At 36.5% G+C, this 23,548-nt stretch overlaps 1 protein-coding gene across 2 annotated transcripts in view; it reads right to left on the bottom strand.

The window, feature by feature from the left end:
- Positions 1-11,164: 11,164 nt before the first annotated feature.
- RIPK2 (receptor interacting serine/threonine kinase 2) overlaps positions 11,165-23,548 on the bottom strand; it is a 34,483-nt gene continuing 22,099 nt past the window's right edge. For both annotated transcript variants that reach the window (XM_008060555.2, XM_021713646.1), the window contains 5 exons: positions 22,138-22,223; positions 17,342-17,428; positions 15,437-15,530; positions 12,296-12,457; positions 11,165-11,694 (listed from right to left, as the gene is read on the bottom strand). In XM_008060555.2, coding sequence (XP_008058746.1) covers positions 11,357-11,694; positions 12,296-12,457; positions 15,437-15,530; positions 17,342-17,428; positions 22,138-22,223 — 767 coding nt within the window. In that variant the 3' untranslated portion in view covers positions 11,165-11,356. The remainder of the gene's footprint in view (positions 11,695-12,295; positions 12,458-15,436; positions 15,531-17,341; positions 17,429-22,137; positions 22,224-23,548) is intronic.

Below are 23,548 nucleotides of genomic sequence, written 5' to 3'. Positions count from 1 at the left end.
TACCCTTCAACAAGCCCTCATGAGGACCCCTGCTCTCCATCTGCTGGATATACACCGACCTTTCATCTTATGTGTCCACAAAAACAAAGGGGTAGCCTTGGGAGTCCTAGGGCAACTTTGTGGACGGACGGTCACCCCAGTGGCTTATCTCTCAAAGCAGTTAAATCACACTGTTCAGGACTGGGCCCCATGTCTGCGAGCACTATCCACTGCCCACATGCTAGTATGTGAATCAAAAAAATTCGCCTTTGGGGCCCCCATTACTGTGACCTCACCCCACCATCTACAGCACCTCCTAAGCTATAAGGGCCTTCAAACACTACCTCCTGGTTGAGTCCTGTTGCTCCTTGTCTTCTTTCTACAAGATCCCTCTATATCCTTTCAAACTTGTGCACCCCTAAACCCAGCTACGTTACTTCCTTCTTCCACCACCCCACTAACCCATGACTGCATAGAAACGATAGAGGCTCTTCTCCCTTGTCCGGTTCATATCCAGGAAGGCCCTTTACCCTTCCCCTCCTATACCTGGTTCACTGATGGCAGCTCCTTCCTCCACAATGGGTCCCGGGTGGTGGGATATGCCATCACCTCTATTACACACGTCATTGAGGCAAAGCCTCTCCCACCAAGTACCACTAACCAACAGGCAGAACTTATAGCTGCCACTCGAGCATTGCAGTTAGCAGTTGGACACTCCCTCTCTTTCTACACTGACTCCAAATATGTTTTCCACATTTTCATCTCCCACTCGGCCATATGGAAGGAAAGGGGGTTATTTACTACCAAAGGATCAGCAATAGTTAACGCTAAACTGATCTCTAATCTTCTCACCACCTCTCTACTTCCCACCAACATTGGCATTTCTCACTGCAAGGCCCACCAGTCCGACTCCTCACTCATAACTCAGGGAAACTCCAGGAAAGATAATGCGGCCTGACAAGCAGCCTTGGGGTCCATTCCCAACGTGGCCCAACAAGCAGCCTTGGGGTCCATCCCCACCTTGGTGGCTGTTGCCCACCGTGGTCCAAGCCATACGCCTCCCACCAATTCACCAACACCAACTTCCCTCTCTGTCTCAGACCTTATCCCATATTTACACTCAATCTTCCATACCAATCCCTCTGCTCTAACGTCTTTCCTAAAAAGTTTCTTCACCCTTGACCCCCACCAAAAACAGGCAATCTTTCTTCCTGTAATAGCAGGAGTCTCTCTTGCTTCTGCTCTGGCAGCAGCAGGCTTAGGCAGCGGGGCTCTAGCATACAGCATTACCTCCTCCCAAGACCTCGCCAATAAACTACAGCTTGCATTAGAGGCTTCAGCAATGTCCCTAGCCTCCTTACAACACCAAATCACCTCATTAGCCCAGGTCACCTTACAAAACCGACAAGCCTTAGACCTTCTAACGGCTGACAAGGGAGGCACTTGCCTCTTTCTCGGAGAGGAATGCTGTTATTACATCAATGAACGTCCTCAGTCATCTAAGTGAAGAATTAAAAAGGCGCCGCCAGCAGCCAGACTCTTCTCCTTTCACCTGGTTACAACACCCTCTTACCACCTGGCTGGCCCCACTCCTAGGCCCTGTCATTCTAATCTGCGTTGTCTAATAGCCCCATGTATCTTTAAATATCTCCAACAACGCTTAATTGAACTCTCAAATCAAAACCTCAACCTCCTATTATTCAATAGTTATCAACCTGTCCCAGTAGGGGAGTCAACATCTCGTCCCTAAACATCACTTAACTTTTCTTTTAGATATACTCTCTTCCAGGTTCCACATATATCTCCACAGTCTACTCCATGACAGCTGGTCACTGCCATCCTCGTGCCCACTGGAAGACTGGCTGGAACCAGTCGCCATTCTACATTTACAAGGAACCTTCATGGAACTCTCACCTTCAGAAATCTTCACCTTCAGCACCTATCTCTGGGCCCTGTTCTGGCTGGTTCTGTGCCCTTCCCCCACCCCACCCCATGATGCCCACAGCCAGCAGGAAGCAGCCAGAAAGAGTAACAATGCCCCTCTCCCAAACAAACAGAAAAGGTGGGGATGAAGGGCACAGGGAACAGTCAGAAGGGTGTCTCCCGAGATGGCGCTGAACACTATATAGAACCACACAAAGACAACAAAGGCCCTAAGCTCCAGCTTCTCCCCATATGGTCTCGTGTGTGCGCGAAGTTTACACCTGCACACGAATAATTTCTCCCTATAGGAATACTACCTCATAGTCTCCTCCAATAAAGCCCAAGCACGGCACTGGCCAGCCCCTGCCAGGCCCATAAATACAACCCTCTCCCTGCAGTGTTCTCTCTCTCTCTCTCTCTCTCTCTCTCTCTCTCCCTCCCTCTGCCCTCTCTCTCTCTCCTTCTCTAACTCCCTTAGTTAATCTACAATGAAGATCAATAGACCCTTTCCTGTAGCCACCACTTTAATAAATCTCTTGGTCTCTAAGAGGTGTGGAGTTGTTACTGGTGCCTAAGTTCTTTTAGGGCAGTCTTCCAAGTAGCTGGTATACAGGCATATGCCATCACTCCCAGCTATTCAAATTTTTTATTTTTTATTTTTAGAGATGGGGTCTTGCTATTTGCCTAGACTGGTCTCACACTTCTGGGGTCAAGCATTCCTTCCACCCTGGCCTCCCAAAGTGCTGGGATTACAGGTATGAGCCACTGTGCCTGACCCAGAATCTAGTTTTTAAGAGTTTATTGCAGTGAAGAACTGAGAGTGGCTATCTGGGAGATATAGGCTACAGAAAAAATGGGGTCTGTGCTCTGAAGTTAAAAGTTCTTGCTTATATAATCAGAAAACACAGAAGTTTAGTAGGATTACATATAACATTTTCTGTATAAGGATGATTTATGAGTTACAACAATTATTGTTTTCTTTTCCTTACAGCTTGTTTTCATTTTATTTCCAATTTAAAAGAGCATATTTAAGATTTCATTTTAAGATAGTTTGATAGCCATGAAACCAGCCATGTGTGAGAAAGGTAAGAGATTAGTTAATCTACAATGAAGATCAATAGTAAAGGGGGAAATGGTCTTCCCTGGTATCCTATAGTCATTTATAACATTTTACAAACAATGTAAGGAAAAAAACTAATTTATAATAGGAGAAATAAAGGTTATAGTTGCCCAAGTTACAGCTGCCTGTCACGTAATTCAGGCTTCATAATCACATTCTTTTAAAGTCTAAAATAATTTAGAGTTCCAACAGCTCAGATTTTGAATTATGCATTTTCATGAGTATATTTAACATTTCACACTGAAGATATAGCAGTCATGGGTCTTGGGCACTATCTGATCTTAATTAGGTACAGGACAATAAAGAAAGCAGTTCATCTATAACAAATATCAGTGATTGAAAGGGGACAGGGGAGGAAGGTATCTGATCTCTTCTGGTCATTTACAGAAAAAGAATGATGAGGAAAAGAGTTAATCTGCAATCTAAGGAGCAGAACCGAAAACATGCTGCATCACTCAGTCTCCAGGGCTTAACTTCCCCTATGGCATAATAAGTTTAGAGAGTACAAAAATTTTATTTTCTTTTATGATATCAATATTGGTTCATTAGCTATAAAAGTGCACTATACTAAGATGTTAGTAAGATGTTAATAATAGGGGAAACCGGGTGCAGGGTATATGGTGTCTTTTTTTCTGGAAATCATGAACTATTTTAAAAACTAAAGTGTATTTTGAAATATATTAGTGTGCTAGGGCTATCATTAACATATTACCATAAACTTAGTGGCCTAAAACAACAGAAACTTATTCCCTCACAGTTCTGGAAGCCAGAAGTCAAAAACCAAGGTGTCAGCAGGGTCACACTCCCTCCAAAGGCTGTGGGAGAGAATCCTTCTTTGCCTCTTCCAGCTTCAGGTGATTCTAAGCATTCCTTGACATGTGGCTTCATCACTCCAATCTTTGCCTCTGCTTTCACATGGTCTTTTTTCCATCTGTGTTTTCTATTCTTCTGTCTCTTATGAGGATACTTGTCTTTGGATTTAGAACCTACTCGGTGTTATCTTGAGATTATTAATGTAATGACATCTGCAAAGATCTGTTTTCTAAATGAGGTCACATTCACTGGTTCTAGGGGTTAGGATTTTTAGGGACAACCTCTCAACATACCTTTTAAGGGACAACCTCTCAACATACTGCCTAAAGTAATAATAGTAATACAAAAAGAGCATACCAGTCCAAAAGTCTACATGTTGGGTGGGATTTTGCCTATGATACTCAGAAACAAGATGCATTTATTTATGTTTATAAATTAAATTGAAACTAACTCAGGCTCTGATTTGATAGGGTTGGTGAGAAGTCTGCATCTTAGTTTTTTTCAGAGTCCTGAGGGTTGTACCCAAGCTGGCAGGTAGAATGGGGAGAACTCTCAAGTGTTGAAGACCATAACTTTAACCTTTCCAGTTGTTTTTTTCTATACGTACTGGTGCTGTGAGGTGACTGTGGGGGAACTGAGGTGGACAAGCCCAATTTGCCACTATTTAATCTCCCTATCCACTCCCCCTTATCCTGGCATGTTTGTAGCACTGTATTTGAGTGATGTCAAAGTCAAATGAAATACAGACATGAATCTTGAAAGAGAAAACATTTTTGGGGAGAAGAAAAAAGTGGCCATTCATGGCATGCATGCAGACCAGGTGGTCTTTGATATGTCCAAAGAAAAAAGAGAAGGTTAGAGATCTTATAAAAGGAGAAATTTTACATATTACTTTTCAAGAAAGGTCACTGACACTTGTAAGGTTTTGAGGGAGCTGGCAAGCTCTGACTGGTGAGTGATGAGAGTGGGTAAAACTAGTATAGAGTTGCAGCAGGTTGTTTGAGTAGTCAATAGATAAAATCAGTTTCAGGTTGCAGAAGGCAGTTTCAGCAGTTTAAAATTTGCAAAAAATTACATTCTTGGAGCAATGGTATGTGCCCCAAGTACTTTTCCCCTGGCTTCTTGGCTCTGTTTTAGTTGGGTATGGTAAGTATGACTCAACTCCTATGATCAACTTTTTAATTTTTTTATTTTTTAATGTTCCTTTGTATGATCAACTTTCAGAGTGAATATAGTCTCTACAATCCAAGTAAACTTTCCAAACCACCATCAGGGAAGCTGCTTTGCAATCAGGGCTGCATTAGGACATTCATGGGCCCTACACACTTATGCCTTTTCTCCTTCCTCCATAAAAATTATTAAAAAATTATATTTTACAACTGTGTTCTTATAAAGACATATAGTATAACATAAGCTATAGCTATTGTTATCATATTCATTTTTTTCCTAATTTTTAAAAGATTTAAAATTAAAACATTTTTGGGGGACCAAAGTTCTGTGTACTAGTTTCCATATTCCTCCTTTAGGATAGATTCAGTTTAATTGCCCAAAATGAGTCTAAAAATCTGAAATTATTAACTCTATCCTAGGGTTGAGAAAAATGCAGAATTTCATGTTCTTTTAGCTTTGCTGGGAGGCTTAGGTTAATACTCTTATTTGTTTGTAATGTGGCTATGCTCAAACATCTAGAGTTAATTTTTCAAACTTCTTTTTCCTTGCTTCTTTAAACTTTGAAACATTCTATTAAGGAGCACAAGTGGAAACAAGGGTAGTATTCATATTACCCAGAATCTTTCTTAGTGATTATGACATTCTCTTCAAGTCTGAGTGTTGAAAAGGACTTGAAGAGTGCCTAAGTCACAGTGGGAGGGAAATAATGACTATGTACTTAACAAAGAGACTTCAAACTAGAAATAAGGAGTACTTGAAGCTATTTTGCTGGTAGCTTCCCTGTTTGCTGAGGGTCTCTAAATATACCCAAAAAGGAATCAGCAAAAGATATGGAAGCTGGAGGTTTTGAACTTGTCTGCTATAACAAACTCTCAGGTTAGTAGTCCTGTTGATAAATAGTTGTTGTTTTTTTTTATAGAACAAAACCTTTTTATTTTGATGAGGTTCAATTCACCAATACGTCATCGATTTTTAATGCTTTTGGTGTCATCTCTAAGTTCTGAAGATATTCTTTATTTGCTTTTTTCTAGATAGTTTTTAAGAATCAACAGGCTCTGGAACTATATTGAGAATCATAGTTTAAATTTCTCTGGATAACTGGTTGTTTCTATTTCATAATAATTTTTTCTAGTTTTAAAGATAAACCTCAAGTGTCTCTAAAGGTACTAGCTATACAAATTTTAAGGTTAAGTCTTTAATTTTCCTTTTTTTAAAAAAACAGATGTTGACCTTGGTGATTATGTGGTTGGTATCCTTAAATCATGAGATTTAAGTGGAGACAGTGCTTTGCACTAGATTTCATAAGTAGAGCCTGGGCAAAACCCATTTAGTATTTTAAGAGGGAAGGCATGCCCCATTTAAATAATTTAATGTACTTGTAGCAAAAAGGGGTACTTATATTGAAACATGCATTTTAGATAAAAAAAAAAAAAAAAAAAACAAGCCACTGCTTTAAAAAATCTGACCTGCAAATAGAGATCATTTGGGTTAAGTTTGTAGATTTCATTTTTTTATGTTAAAAAGTAAACAATTTTAAAATATTTCAATTGTATTCATTAATGATTAGATGAACAATTGTACCTAAATAGTGATGAGCTTTGTCAAGTCGAAGGAAAGAAGCTTTGTGGCATTTTGCAGACCTTGTGCTTGGCCAAACACCATTCAACATTTTAATTAGTAACCTGGATGAAATTATAAAAGGCAAGTTTGACTGACTGGGCTTGGTGGCTCAGCCTGTAATCCCAGCACTTTGCGAGGCCAAGGCAAGTGGATTGCCTGAGCCCACAGGTTTGAGATCAGCCCGGGCAACCTAGTAGAACCTGTCTCTACAATAAAAAACAAAACAAAACAAAACAAAACTAGCCATGCGTGGGTAGGCTGTGCCTTTAGTTCCGGCTGCTTGAAAGGCTGAGGAGGCAGGATCGCCTGAGTCCAGCAGGTCAACACTAGGGCGACTGTGAGCTTGTGTGCCACTGCATTCCAGCCTGGGTGATGGTGTGAGATTCCAACTGGGGAAAAAAAAGGAAAGTTTGGTAAATTTATGGATAACAAGTTGGCTTATTCCAGATTTAAGAATCAAAAATATGTTGATAGACCAGAACTAGGGATGAATATTAAAAAATTATGAGGGATAAAGAAAAATTGTTATTTTGAGCCTAAAAACCCGACTCAACTCTAATATAAAAATGGAGAAATAAGGCAAAACAACACAGAAGACAAAGGATTTGCCAGCTGATAGACAAATATCAATTCAACAACGACACATAATTGCTAAAAAATGAGTTTTTAGTTTCTTATTTAAGTATAAGGGAGAAGATATCCCAACTGTACCAGCAAGACCTAACTAAAGAGCATTGTATTCAGTTATGGTGGCCACACTTTGAGGGGAGTATAGACCATGCCTCTTAATTGGAGATTGGAAATATATAAAAGTGTCATATGAAGGATGAGATTTAACCTATAAACTATCCAAGGTTTGGAACTGGGACAAGTAGATATATGCTACAGAAAAATAGATTTTTAAATCAAAGTATGAAAGTACTGATAGTACTGCCTGAAAATAAAATAAATTGCCTGAAGAGGTTATAAGCTCCCCTTTTATCAATGGAAACGTTTAATCATGAGATAAATGTCTATTAACATCTGTCTTGTAGAGGATTTTGAAGCATCAGATTCACACTTGTTCCTTTCAACCCATTCATTAGTTATACATCACATTTTAAACAATAAAGAAGTAACAAAAATAATGTAGAATAAATTTCTTGAGAAGCAAATACATTATGTTTTTAAAGGAAACCTAGGTGCTTGAAATGATTCAGTAGAAACAAAAAGCAGGAGGTAGTTTGGGAAGTAGGCTGTGTGGGACATGGGAGGTATAATTTTAGAGAAGAAACACATTTCTGAGACTGAGATGTTTGTGAGGATGGCTAAATGTGAAAGTTCGCCAATTTTCCTTCTCTCCCAATTGGCCATAATTTTTCTTCATAAATTAGGAAACAATATTTGATTAAGTCGGTTGAGGATGTGCAGAGGGTTAATTACAAGAATGGAAAGAAAAACCAACCTTCACTGCTTGATACTACTGATGCAGCACTTCAGTCTTTCATAGCAATGCAGATTTCTTAGTACAACTTTCAGAACAATTTGCTTATTGTATTGTTCCTCCTATGTCAGCCTGGCTGCTATTGTATTTCAAGTATTTAGTCCCTTCTGAAGTTCTTCCCTGAAGAACTGAGTTGTAAATTCCAATCTATTGATGTGATGATCATGTTTAAGTGATGCAATCCTTCCAAATTGAAAACATGGCTAAAATTGTTTTGGGAATTCAGATTGGATGTAAAACAAAAGTAAAATTTTCTAATAAAACCTTAGTTTAGACCATATATTCAGAAGACAAACATGGCAATAAGACATTAGGAAAACTAGATGTCTGGGCATCTGTGTACCTGGAAAGAAATTATTTTTATTCACCAATCTATAGTTTCTTAAAATAGAGTCTTGAACTTTACCACAAATAAAAATTGTCTGGAGAGTTTGTTAAAACAGATTCCTAGAGCTCTCCCCTGAAGACTGATTCAGTAGGTCTGAAATAGCCATGAATTTCATTTCTAACAAGCTTCAGGTGATGCTAATACAGTTAGTCTGTGGACTATACTTCTGGGATGCACTGTTTTAAAATACAGTTTTAAGATACATCGCAGGGAATGCCATCTTTAGTACTATCTAGTACTGTTTAGTTAAGAGATAGATTATTAGGTCCCTTCCTAGAGTGACTGAATCTTAATTTTTTATTCTCCTACTACTTCTATCATTGTTAGCACATTCATGTACTACCTATACTATGATTTATTTAATAGTACTTAAAATTTTCTTATTATTCAAATATAATAGAAAATCAACACTTGTATATGTAGAAGTCCATTTTCAAACTGAATACAATTAAAAAATATAAAATTCTTGCTGAAGTTCTGAGCCTGAAGACTATTCACTTTTTGTTACTAAAGGGGATAGAAAGATGATAGCATAGAATTGGGATATTCTCCTTTACTTAAATAAAAGGCTCAGCTGGGTGCAATGGGTCAGTCTATAATCCCAGCACTTTGGGAGGCTGAGGTGAGAGAATTGCCTGAGCCTGGGGGTATGAGACCAGCCTGGGCAACTTGGTGAGACCTCGTCTCTACAATAAATCACAAAAACTAGCCGGGTGTTGTGGTGTGTGTCTGTAGTTCCAGCTACTTGGAAGGCTGAAGCGGAACGCCTGAGCCCAGCAGGTTGAGGCTGTGGTGGCTGTGAGCGTGACTCTGCACTCCAGTCTGGGTGACAAGAGTGAGACTCCAGCTAAAAAAAAAAAAAAAAAAAAAAAAAAAAAAAATTAAAATAAATAAATAAAAGGCTCAGTAAAGAACTGAAAAGAACATCCTTACTATATGACTCAAATGTTATTTACTGCTGTGCCTATGTACTGCTTAATAATCCCACTTACTATTAGCTGTATTTGCACTACATTTTGGGAAATTTGATTTAAAGGAAATATCTTCTCTTACTCAGTTTTCATTCCACTGAACTAGTCATTAAAGAATTATTTAGGAAGTGACTACTCTATGTCAGACCCTGTTCTATACTGACTGCTGGTATACTCTGCATACTCTTTCTCATCTTTCCCTAAAATTGTTATTAAATATTGGTCATAATGAAAATCAGTTGCTGAGATTGTTACACCTCTCTGAAGGGATGAAAGTTCACTGTAGATTCATCTTGATCCTTGACACCATATTATTATTCATTAATATGTTGTTATTCATAAAGAAAAAGCTTTCAGAGCTGTGATGATGGATGACTACATGTGTGTCTTCTATACATTAAATTATGGGAGAAAATGTCTTGTTAGCACATAGCCATAAACACCGAAATTACAAGTTTTTGAATCTTTGCAGAAACAGAAAAAGCAGGGGAACGTCCATTTTATCAATCCACATCAAGTCTGACATAAAAGTCAACTTGAGGTCGCCAATATTCAAAATAATTTCCTTTTAGAATATGTGTAGAGAAAAGGGAAAGCCTCCAAAAGAAGTGTTTTTCTCTACGTATTATTTCCCAAATTAAATTATCTTAACACTTTTCAAAATTTAATAAATAACTCATGTGCTTAATTAGGTTTTATTTTTTCCTTATTAATTTCCATATTTCTTAAAGGCACAGTTAAGAGGTGCAAGTTAGTGTCAAGCTGCAAAATGGAGATAAAAATATTATTTTACATTTCTAATAAAATTTTTAATTGCCTCAAGCCATTGTACCTCTTTTATGAGAAAAAAAGGTGACTTTTTTCAGTCTGTGAATCTGGTGCTTCTTGAACTTTCAGATTTATCTTGTATTTCATTTTTGCTGACTTTGCCAAGCAGTTTCCAAAAAGGGCTATTATTCTTTGTAGGTTTTCATTTAGTAATATTATCCATTAACAACAACAAAAGAAGAGCTCACACTGTATTTTATTATTTGGGCTAAACTTGGTATGAACAAGTTAAGAAAATTTTAAAAAGCAGCCTGGATATTAGGCAGCAAGGAAAAGAATGAGTTAGATCTGTATCTGATCTGGAAGACTGTAGAGGCTGTACTATTAAGTGCAAAAATCAGGTTGTGGTATGATGTGCCATAATAATAATATTAAGAAAAAGACCCTCTTCCACATGAGCAGGAGGAGAGTGTAGAAGGATATTTATCAGGCTGTTAACGTTGGTTAGTTTGGTTGTTGGTGGCAGTGGGGAGGGCTGAGGTTAAAAGTGGGAGCAGATAACCAGAATTAAAAGATTTTTTTATATGCTTTGTATTGTTTTACCTTTGAAACAACTTTTTAAAGGGAATTCATAAATAAAACTTTATCATGTAACCTGAATAAAAAGTTTAAAATAACCCTTTAGAGCATTTGAACCTAGGATTACACGGTAGGAATACTGTGCTATCCTGGTATAGAAAGGGCATTTACTTCATAAAGTTAAACTGCATCATAGACAAGTAATAAATAATTCACAAATAAAGTGAAGGTGAAAGTAGCTTCTATCAGAACACACTATACCTTAAGATACTGTTATGGACAAGAAGAATATAACGACTGCACTTTAAAAATAGTTTCTTAATTAACAAAAGAGACACAAGAAATTGAACTATGTAGCAAAATGCAAACTTTTTACTTAATTAAAAAAAATACTGCAATATCATGGAAGGAGACTAAAATATACCCAAAGAATCTTCAGTAAAGCTTCTAATACACATAAGGATTTTGTAAAAACAGTGTTAAGGCAACAGAGATATAAATATCCTTTTATAAAATGATTTTTCTTCTTGAAAAAGGCTCACTTATAGGCTTTTATTCTGAAGTAAATTTAAAGATGGTAGTCTAGAAACCACAAGCATCTCCGGGTAAGGCTGAAGACCCATTTGTTTGTTGTCTTTCAACTTTTGTACTATAACTTTGGCAAATTCTTCTCCTTGTATGTCAGTGGTGTCCAGTAATTGTCTGACTTTTGAGGTCCTTGTAGGTTTGGTACTAATAAGTTCGTAGTCCTCCTTCATGATCAAGTCCCTGGACAGAAGGGCATCTAGTGCCTGGTTAAGGCAGGCTTCTGTCATTTGGCTCACAACGTCTTCTCTTTTGCTCTGAATCCATTGCTGGGCTATCCCAGGCTGCAGACGCTCTGTGGAAGAGCAAGGAATAATTAAAAAGGTGAGGACAGATATCTACCAATGAGTAAAATTACACAAAAAGAAATAAGAACTAAAACTTAATTCTCCTGTGATTGTGCCAATATGGAACATCGATATTTTTGAAAGTGCCCTTATTTTTCAGAAAACATTCAGAGATTTGGTTTATTTCCTCTCTCACTGTCCAGAAAAAAAAAGTGCATGTTTCTATATGCTATAAATCATGGGGCAAAAGTCACTTTAATTTTCAGTTTTTGTTTTTAGGTCTGTTTTGTTTCAAATATAGAGGATACATGCATAGCTGTTAAATAAACAAAAATTACTTTACTTTTAGTAATATATTAAGTAACACCTTCTTTTAGTACTCCTTCCCTAATTAGATGTTCATGGAATACCATTTGGGCCCATTATTATGTGTCAGCATTCCCATTCTTTATTTCCTCAATATGGTAACTGACTCTTTTGTCCTATGGTAAGTACATACCATATTGAGGAAATAAAGAAAAGTAAACATTACTGTATGGCATATCTACTGAGTGTAGATTTGTGAGGTACATAGCTTAGTTGACTAAATATTTCACAGTAAATATTTACCTGAATGTCCCTCAGCTGAGAGTGAATTTATTATTGCTGAAGAGCATGGAATGGTCTTGTGATCATAGAATGTGGCCTTATGAGATGCAGAAATGGCACCATCCCAACTGTGATTTATTGGACAGTGATATAGCTTCATAGAAGAACAGTCTTGAGTTTTTCCTATAAAGTACAAAATCATTAAAGGAAGAATATTCCTTATTCTGGTCAGCTAAAATGTCAATATCTGAGTATATAGAAGGCAGGCTCCAATGTCACTGCTATTAAAGCTGGTTCAGAAACCTAATTTTGCAAGTAAATATTTCTTAAAACAAAAAAAGGGTTTATATGGAATGTTTTCACTATAACTTCTGACTGTGATTGTCCTATGCAAATTACAAATCATGAAATTTTACTTCATATAGTCCCATATTTCTTCTTGTGTATCTTCTCTCTCCTCCTGTACTTTAAATGTGTCCTCTAAATCTAGAAAGGACCTATGTCTTTTTTCCTTCTCTTTTGGCAGTCCTATTCCTCCACAGGATTTAATCACCACCTCTATTTCCAAATCCACGTAATTAAATTTTCTGTCTTCACTGACTCTTAGTCTTACTTTTCAAAAGCTCTCTGGACAGTACCCCCATATGTGCTGCTAGTACCTCAAATAACAAAAAGAAAAACTTATTCATCTTGACTCTAAGTCTTGTTTCAACTTCTGTCTCTGTTAATAGCACCAATATTCTCCCAGTCACCAGGATAAAAATGTTATTTGGTTTTACCTCTTTTTTTTCCCTCTTCCCTCCTCCAAGTGAAAAGTTATTAAGTCCTATCAGCCACTTCTTCATAACTTCTCTCACACCACCTCTCCCGTCTTTTACACTGGGTCAGTTTTAAACTCCATGGGTACTACAGTTATAGTCCCCTGACTGGTCTCACCATTTTCAAGTCTCCTTTTCCTTTCAAAATATCCCACACATTTCATCCAGGATGAATCTTCCTAAAGCAAAAAATTTTTATAATGTCATCCCCTTGCTAAAACATTTGTGATAGTTGCTTCCTACCCAAGTAAAAAAGCCAAAATAGCTAAGTGTTAGAATTTGTAATTATATGACTCCACTAAACCAAGATTTTATCATTTCACTCACTCTCTTCACCTCACTGTGTTTTCTTGCTTCTATATCTCTACATTGTTCCTTCTTCCTGCAGTGCCCATCCTTTATAACCATAGACCCAACCTTCAGCCAAAAATAATTTCTTCATGATAACAATATGGTGTAGTTGAGTGACATGATAACTATCTATCAAAAGGCCTGGCATCAAGTCCAGGATTTGCCACTTACTAGCTATTTGATCCAGAGTCCTTAAACTGTAAAATGAGGACAATCTCTTTCAACAGATTGTTGTGAAAGTACTCTGTTAAGAGTGTTACTCTTCAACTCTATTACCATAGCACTAGAGTTGCATCTCTCTTACAATGTATCACTTTCCATTTCATACAATGGTTACTTAGAAAACACTTCTCTTGCAAATGATTGTTTTGGCTATTCGTGGTTGTTTATGTTCCCATATGGATTTCTGTATTGTCATTTCCAAGTCTGAGAAGAAAGGTGCTTTTAATTTAATGGGTATTGTGTTGAATCTGTAGATTGCCTTTGGTAGGATGGACATCCTAACATTGTTGATACTTCCTATCCATGAACATGGAATATTTTTCCATTTGTTTGTGTCTTCTTGGATTTCTTTGAGCAGTGTTTTGTAGTTTTCATTGTAAAGGTCTTTCACATCTCTGGTTAGGAAGATGTCAAGGTATTTCATTTTTTTTTTGTGGCTACTGGGAATGGGATTGTGCTTTTTATTTGGTTCTCTGCCTGTTTGTTGTTGGTGTATAAGAATGCAACTGTCTTTTGCATTTATTTTGTACCCCCAGACTTTGCCAAAGTCCTTTATCAGTGCAGGGAGGTTTTTAACAATTCTCGTGGATTTTGGAGTCATATGCCTAACATCCCGGATATACAAGGAACTCAAAAAAACTCCAAAAGGAAAAAAAAAAACAAACAGCACCATTAAAAAGTGGGCAAGAGACATGAATAGACACTTCTCAAAAGATACACAAGGAGTCAAAAGACACATGAAAAAGTGGACAGCCTCACTAATCATCAGAGAAATGCAAATCAAAACCACATTGAGATACCACCTAACCCCAATAAGAATGGCTGTCATTAATAAAACAAAAAACAACAGATGCTGGCAAGGATGCAGAATAAAGGGAATGTTTCTACACTGCTGGTGGGAATGCAAACTAGTTCAACCTCTATGGAAAACAGTGTGATGATTTCTAAAAGAATTAGAAATCGACCTGCTGTATGATCCAGCAATCCTCCTACTGGGAATATATCTGGAGGAACTAAAGCCATTCCACAAAAAAGATACCTGCACAGCACTATTCACACAATAGCAAAAACAAGGAAACAACTGTGCTGCCCATCGAAATTGGACTGGATTAAAAAATGTGGTACATATACACAATGGGGATTTTAAAAATGTGGTACATATACATGATGGAATACTATGCAGCCATAAAGAAGGCCAAACATACGGACTTCGTAGCAACTTGGATGGATTTAGAATCTATCATATTCAGTGATCTATCACAGAAACAAAGAACAGAGTACCACATGTTCTCACTCATAAATAGACCTTCAACATTTACCATAATACTATAAGAAAGGGATTGGCAGTAGTGGGATACTGCTGGGGCGGCAGGGGCCACAACATTAATAAGGGCACCTGACCTCAAACCAGGCAAAATAGGGACCAAAGGGAGGCTCAAACTTTATTTGTACAATGTTCACTTGTATACCTAATTCTGAATTGTACCAAATATCTTTAAAATAAAATATAAATTAAAAAAAGAAACACTTTTCTTTTTTATAAGAAAAAGTGGGTATTTTTCCAGTGTCTGACATATTGCCTATAATGCTTAAATCTATTTGTTGAACATCCCACTACTGTATTTATATCTTTAGACCCTGTCACTTGAAACATGAGTTATAAATGCAAATGAAAGATATGTTCCATATAAACCATGGCTACTTGCTAAGAATATGATCTTGAAAGAAAATGGAAACTTGCAAGTCAATACTGATTGGAAAATTTACATACTAGATGAAAAATCATTGTCTTGAGGAGCTGACAGGGACCTTGAGGTTCCAGGAGAACCACAATTTTTAGGGAGTTGAGAGGATCCACATGATTCCTAAAGTAAATATAAGATAAAGGATTTAGGTTAATAAAAAATTCTTTAAAAAGTTATATAGTTTTCATTTCTAAACTTCTTGCTTGTGGTTTATTAAAAATGAAGAATCAAAACTACAAAAAACTCATACTTCACAAAAATTAAAGAAACACATACATCTCTAATGTAACCAATGAAGATAAACATAACATCTTAATTAACACAAATGGGGGAAATGGAGCAATGTGAAACATCAGAAATAATAATTTTTTCGGTATTTTCTACATAACTTACAGCCTTTGTCCAGCAGCTAGAACAGTGGATGGGAAATTTGATATCCGTAACTCTAGTCACCTATAGACTTAGAAATGCCTGTTCTCAGCATAGAGGTTCCTTCAACATGGAAGAAATAATGGAGAGCTTGACGCCACTCCCAGCTCTGTCATGGGATTACTGACTAGCCTTTGATAGGGCAGTTAAATTCTTTGGCTCTCAAGATCTTTGTCTATACTATTACCTGAAATATCTGTACTATTTACCTGAAAATATGCACAAAGAGGCTCAAGAATCATATGAGATGGTGTACATCAAGGTGATTAAACTATTATTTATTTTGCTTTAATGTTCATTTGAAGGTATTAGAGCTTGAGTATCCCTTAATCCAGAATGCTTGGGACCAGAAGTGTTTCTGATTTCAGGTTTTTTCTAATTTTAGAATATTTGCATATACATGAGATATCTTGGGAATGAGGCTCAAGTCTAAATATGAAATTAATCTGTTTCATATATACCTTATACTTACAGCCTGCGTGCAATTTTGTACAATATTTAAAAATAATTTTGTACCTAAAACAAAGTTTTGATTGCAGCCCATTACATGAGGTCAGGTGCTGCTATGGTTTGAATATGGTTTGTTTGTCCCCATCAAATCTCATGTTGAAATTTGATTCCCAATGTGGTAGTGTTGGGAGGTGGGGCTTAATGGGAGGTGTTTGGGTCCTGGGGGAGGATTCCTCATGAATAGCTTGGTGCTATTCTATAAGTGCTGAGTTGTGAAAAAGCCTGGCTTTCTTGGTTTCACTCTCTTGTACCTTGTCTTACCATGTAATCTCTTTGCACATGCTGGCTCCCCTTCTACTTTGTGCCATGAGTGGAAGTAGTGGTATGAGGTCTTCTCTAGATGCAGCTGCCCAATCCTGAACTTTCCAGCCACCAGAATCATAAGAAACAAAATAAGCCTCTTTTCCTTATAAATTACCCAGTTTTAGGCATTCTGTTAATAGCAACATAAAACAGACTAACACAGGTGTGGCATCATGCTGGTGCTCAAAAAATTTTGAATTTTGGAGCATTTTGGATTAGGAATGCTAAATATGTATTACTTTTCTGAATCTGTAAAATGAACACATATTCTTAAAAGAAATGACTAATATGAAATAAGTCTGAATGAATGCTACTAAAAAAATCTTTCTTCTTGGTAACAAAAATGCTTTTTTCCCCCCTATTAGCTATAACAAGAGGTAAGAACAAGGTGGCATAAATAGAGTAGTAAAGCTGTAATCAATAATTTGCCTGTATACTACCCTGGGAAATCATTCATTGTGTGAAACAATGACAGGGACAGAACTGAATGCCAAAGAAGCAAGAATTGTGATTTGATGGGATAAACAGTGATTTCAAGATGTATATTGCCATGAGCTGCTAAACAAATCCTAAAAGTTCCCTGGATTTATTTTCTAGTTTCCCTTCTATAAAGGTAGGGATTAGACCAAATGATTTTTCATATTCTTCTCACATTTTCAGGTTTAACATGATTTTTTTCTTTTTTTTACCTCCTGTGGACCATGATTTACAGGTATGTTCACAGATAATTCCATCTTCTTGTCACATAAATGAATAGTACTCAAAGTACTCTGTAACTGGAATAAATACATAAATGTATTTTAATAGAAGTTGATTAGGAAGCTATAGAAGTAAAATACAATCTACTTATTTCTATATATTTATACAAAATAAATGGAAGGACATTCCAAACAGTTGAGAATATGCCATATAAATCTAAAGATAGAGACAGTGTACATTAGGGAAAATAACTTTAGAAAAACAAACTTTGGGCTGGGTGCAGTGGCTCATGTCTATAATCCCAGTACTCTGGGAGGCTGAGGTGAGAGAACTGCCTGAGTCCATGGGTTTGAGATCTGCCTGGGCAACTTGGCGAGACCTCATCTCTACAATAAATCAAAAATTAGCCGAGTGTGGTGGTACATGCCTATAGCTCCAGCTACTTGGAAGGATGAGGAGGAAGGATCACCTGAGCCCAGCAGGTCGAGGTTGCAGTGGTCATGAGCATGCCACTGCACTCCAGCCTGGGTGACAGACAGAGTAAGACTCCACCAAAACAAAAAAAAAAAAAAAAAAAGAAAGAAAGAAAAAGAAAAACAAACTTTGAACCCTGCCTCATATTAACTGGCTTCCTTGAGCAAATTAATGATCTCTCAGAGTCTCAGGGCTTCATCTTTAAAATGTAGTAATACCTAGTATTGTTCTAGAGACTGAGATAATGAATATAAAGTGTCTGGTACAAATTTGGGAGTGTGTATTTCTATCTAGGTATAATTATTAAGCATTTACTGTACTTCAGGGATCATGCTTGTAAGTACTATTATTATTTTCATTTTATAGACAAGAAACTGAGACTTGGACTAAAATAAAACAGGTAGTGTGTCACAATGAAATGGTAAAAGTCATATAGCCAATCAGATCTGGGTTAGATTCCCAGGTTACCTGTTTGATCTTGAACATGAGACTTAATCTCAGTTTACTTATCTATACATTGAAGATAAAAGTATCTATTATGCAGGATTACTCTAAGGAAAATTAGAAGTAGTATATGCAAAAACATTCAATAAATAAACATTCAGTAAATAGTAGTGGCTGAGCAGATGCTATAACTAAATATTATACTTTTATATTGAAATTGTTAAGGAATTTACTTCTGTCTCTATAAGCCAGGCTTAGATTAATTACCATCACTACTGAGTGACTTAAAAACAAATCGATCAGTTGATTTTTTTTTTTCAATCACTTGATTTTCTTTCCAAGATCAACATAATGCCAATTACTCTTCAGAACTTTGGAAAATGGTGGATTGCTCACGCAGCTCTCCATTATTCACATTTATGACTGCTTGCTCCATTACATGGCTAAGGAAATTTAGAAGGAAAATACTCCTGTTCATCTGAGTATATAAGGTACATAGCATAGTACATTGCACAAAGTAGTTAACTGAGCATTTATAAATATATATATATATATTTTTGAGTTGGAGTCTCACTCGGTCGCCCAGACTGGAGTGTAGTGGCCGCTCCTGGCCACCGCAGCCTCAACCTGCTGGGCTCCAGCGATCCTTCTGCCTCAGCCTTCTGAGTAGCCGGAATTACAGGCATGCGCTACCACGCCCGGCTGATTTTTATAAATATATTTTTATGTGTACCTTTAAAATTAGCTTTTGGCTATGTTTGTTATTGTAAGGATATTCTGTGCTTATAAAATTTACCAAAATATATCTGATAATGCAATATCCTTGAATTAGTAATATTGTTTTTAGTTAGGTGTTCAGTTATGTTAAATCAAATTACTTATGAACTAGTAAATTAGTCCCAAAGGAGAAATAAAATGAAATACTAAAGAAAGACTATTTTTGTTCAGTTTTTGCCATTCATGATATCGAAAGTGTTTATTTATGAAAACATGAACAAGTTTAAAGAACTAAAAAATGTAGGAAACTCAAACAAAACAAGTCACCTTATGTAGTCATCTTTGTTGACAGAATTTTTTTTAAGAGATAGAATCTAACTATGTTGTCCAAACTGGATAGGAACTCCTAGGCGCAAGCGATCCTTCTGTCACAGCCTCCTGAGTAACTATGACTTACAGGCATGTACCACAGTGCTTGGCTCAGAAATTTATTTGTGAAAGCTTATTAAATTTGTACTCTACTGTTGGCCCTGATGTTAGGTAGCTGAGAGGGGTGTTATGTGTTGTGTGACTTGCTTCCCTACACAGCAGCGGTTCCCAACCTTTTTGGCATCAGGGACTTGTTTTTTGGAAGACAAGTTTTTCCATGGACCGGGTTGGGGGTTGGAGGATGGGATTACCAGGCATTAGATTCTCATGAGAAGTGTACAATCTAGATACCTCGCCTGCACAGTTCACAATAGGGTTCAGGTTTTTATGAGAATCTAATGCTCCTGCTGATCTGACAGGAGGTGGAGCTCTGCTCCACTTGTCAGTCGTTCACCTCCTGCTGTGCTGCCACAGACAGGTACAGGCCACAGAGAGGTACCAGTCCGTGGTCTGGGGTTGGGAACCCCTGCTGTACAGTATTCCCTGCTTATCTGTAGTTTTGCTTTCTGCAGCATCAGTTACCTTCAGTCAAATATGGTCTAGTAATACTAAATGGAAAATTCCAGAAATAAACAATTCATAAATTTAAAATTGCACATAGTTCTAAGTAGCATGATGAAATCTTGAGCCCTGTCGCTTCATCTCACCCAGGATGTGAATCATCCTCTGTCCAGTCTATCCATGCTACCTGCCTGTTAGTCACTTAGTAGCTGTCTTGGTTACCAGACTGAGTGTTGTAATAGTGCAGTGCTTGTGTTCAAGTAACCCTTATTTTACTTAATGGCCCCAAAGCCCAAGAATAATGATGCTAGCATATTCTTATAATTGTTCTATTTTATTATTAGTTATTGTTAATCTCATAATATTCCTAACTTAAAAGTTAAACTTTATCATAGCTGTGTATGTATAGGAAGAAACATAGTATATATAGGGTTCAGTGCTACCCATAATTTCAGGGATTTACTAGGAATTGTGCAATGTACCCCCATGGATAAGGAAGGACTATTGTATCTCAGATATCTCATCTACAAAAATCAGATAACACTTCTTGCCCTAGCAGTTTCACAGAATTGACACAAGGATTTTTAAAAAAGAAAGAAAGGACTCTAAGTGAAAACATATGGCACCTTAAAAACAAAGAAGAAAGTAGCTGGGTCTGGTAGTACATGTTTTTAGTACCAGCTATTCTAGAGGTTGAGGTGGGAGGATTGCATGCACTCAGGAAGTCAAGGCCAGTCTGGGCAATACAGCTTGATTGTATCTAAAAATTAATAATAATAACCCAAAGCACTAAAGAAAGTACTACTATTATCATATTATCAAATGGTATAAAATAATTGAAAATATACACTTTAAGAAACCAAATTTCTTCTAAAAATAAAAACAGTCTTAAGTATAGAATCCTAGTGTTGTTTGGGGTAAAAAAGGAACTAGAATGGTTTTCTTCCTTTTCATAACCAAGACAACAGGCCCTTCTATTTTTGGAAGAAGAAAATAAAGACAAAGATGTGAAAAGAAGAGAAAAAAAGGGAACTGAAAAGATAAGGCAAAAAAAATGTTATCAAAAGTTTGTATTAATGTCTAATCCTGCAGGGTGGCTTGAGCCTATAATCCCAGCTACCCAGGAGTCTGAGGCAGGAGAATCAGTGGGGCCCAGGAGTTCAAGGCTGCGGTGAGTTATGATTGTGCCACTGTACTCCAGCCTGGGCAACAAAGTGAGATCTCATCTCAGAAAAAAAAAAAGAAGTTTGTATCTACTAAGATGTTATCAAAATAACTACAATAAAGTTCCTCTTTAGTTCCTTCCTTTATGCACTTCCTTTTTAAACCAAAGGTTATGTCAGTAGATTCAGCAAACCACAAGGGGCAAGCAATGTCATTTACCAGTAAATTGAAGACTGTGTTTGTTCACACACCAAGAGTTTGGCTAACTGCTAGTTTTTATTATCATATATTAAATACAAGTTACTAAAACTCAGTGAGTTCTAAACTATGCTTTCTTTGCCCTAAAGGCCATAGTAGTTTTTTAAACGATGTTTGACAATATTTTTAAAAAATCTTGCAATAATAGGTTCCTTCAATTGTTCTGATCTACAAGAGATTGAGTAAAGAAGACAACTGTACAGGTAGTTCATATCAACAGCTATTGTTATTTTGTTCTATGCAACATGGAGTGTTTGAGGGGGGAAATAGAAAAATAAAAAATAAAAAAACACACACTTTGGTCTCAGTCATAATAAAGATTCTATAGCTTAACTTGGTGATGAATCTCAGAAAAGTCCAAGTACAATGAATAAAAGGAGAAGTACAAGAACCCAGACATCTATTACTATGTAGGTACTAAAACTTTAGGAAAACAAATGTAGATTAAACATAAACCAACAAACATTTCTAGTGGTTAAGGGATCCCTTGTAAACAACTAGCCTTCATTACATATTTTAAATTTATATCTGATATTTAAGAGTTCTAGAAATGTTTAAAAATCTGAAACTGGAATGAAATGAAAATGAAATGGAAAAAAAAAAAAAAGGAAATGAAATGGAAAAGTTCTTCGGTGACCAAGGAAAGACAGTACTTGAAGTCTCTGGTAAAATCTCCCACCACAAAAATGTAGCCTATATCTGCAAAAAGTATACAGATTAAAAACCAAACTAAAAATCTCCATGAGTAATATATAGTTGTTTAAAATTTTAATTTCCAGCATTTGGTTTGACAATTTACCTTTGTTTTCTTTAGCTCAATAACAGCTTCAAAAAAAGTTATCTCTTCAAATGTTCTCAAAACTGGTTCAAGTTCTATTATACATTCTAAATAAGAAAAAAAATACAATTTGAGTTCAGATTGTTTCTAATCATAAAACTGAAATGCTAACTTTTAACTGAGAAGGCCTCGAGTTAGTTTTCCAGATAGATGACATTTATCTGTCTTAAGAGCTTTTATTACTGACATAAAGATACACATAAGACTCAATGAAATGGGACTGAGAGTCAAAAAACCCTTATTTATGGTCAACTGCTTTTTGACAAAGGTACTAAGCCAATTCAATGGAGAAAGAATAGTCTTTTCAACAAATGACACTAAAACAGTTGGATATTCGCCTGGCAAGAGATAAATTTAGACTCTTAGCTCACACTATACATAAAAATTAACTACACAAGGATCATACATCTAAATGTAAACACAGGAAAAAAATTCCCATGACCTTTGGTTAGGTAGAGTTCTTAGATACGACATCAAAAACAAAATCCATTAAGAAAATTGATAGCTGGACTGAAAAATTTGAAAATGTTTACACTTCAAGACACTACTAAGACAAAATGAAAAGATAAACCACAGACTAGGAGAATATATTTCCATATTACATATCTGCTAAATAATTTGTATCTAGAATATATAAAAAATCCTGACAAATCAGTAATAGGACAAACAACAAAATTTAAAAATAAATAACATATTGAAATTTTACTAGAGGAGATACACAAGTAGCTAAAAAGCACATGAAAAGGTGCTTAACATTATAAGAAAATGCAAACTAAAACTGCAATGAGATACCACTCAATATTCACTAAACTAAACAATTCAAAAGACAGAAAGTAACAAGTGTTGACAGTGATATGGGGAGGATGAAACCCTCACACATTGCTGGTAGGAATATAAAACAATGCAACTACTTTAGAAAACAGTATGACAGTTTCTTAAAAATGAAAGATAAATGTATCACATAACCCAGAAATTCTACTCACAGAAATGAAAGTACATGTTTACACAAAGAGTTGTACGTAAATAGTAATAGCAACCTTATTCATACAGGCAACAAAGTGGAAACAATAAAAATATTCTTAACTGGCCAACAGATCAATACAATGTGTTACATTCACATGATGAAATATTACCCAGCAATAAACTGCATGAACCTGAATAACCTTATGCTAGGTGAAAAGAGCCAGATGTAAAGGGTCACATATTGTTATCACTCTATACTAAATATACAGAAAAGGCTAATCTAGAGAGACAAAATAGATTACTGGGGTTATGGGTGGGAACAGGCAGTGATTGTGATATGAGGGAGTTTTTTTGTTTGTTTATTTGTTTTTTGAGTCGAAGTCTCACTCTGTCACCCAGACTGGAGTGC

The sequence above is a fragment of the Carlito syrichta genome, unplaced genomic scaffold (genome assembly GCF_000164805.1).
Source record: "Carlito syrichta isolate Samal-C Ts95f unplaced genomic scaffold, Tarsius_syrichta-2.0.1 Scaffold304646, whole genome shotgun sequence".
NCBI lineage: Eukaryota > Metazoa > Chordata > Mammalia > Primates > Tarsiidae > Carlito > Carlito syrichta.
This window is presented reverse-complemented; position numbering and strand designations above follow the sequence as displayed.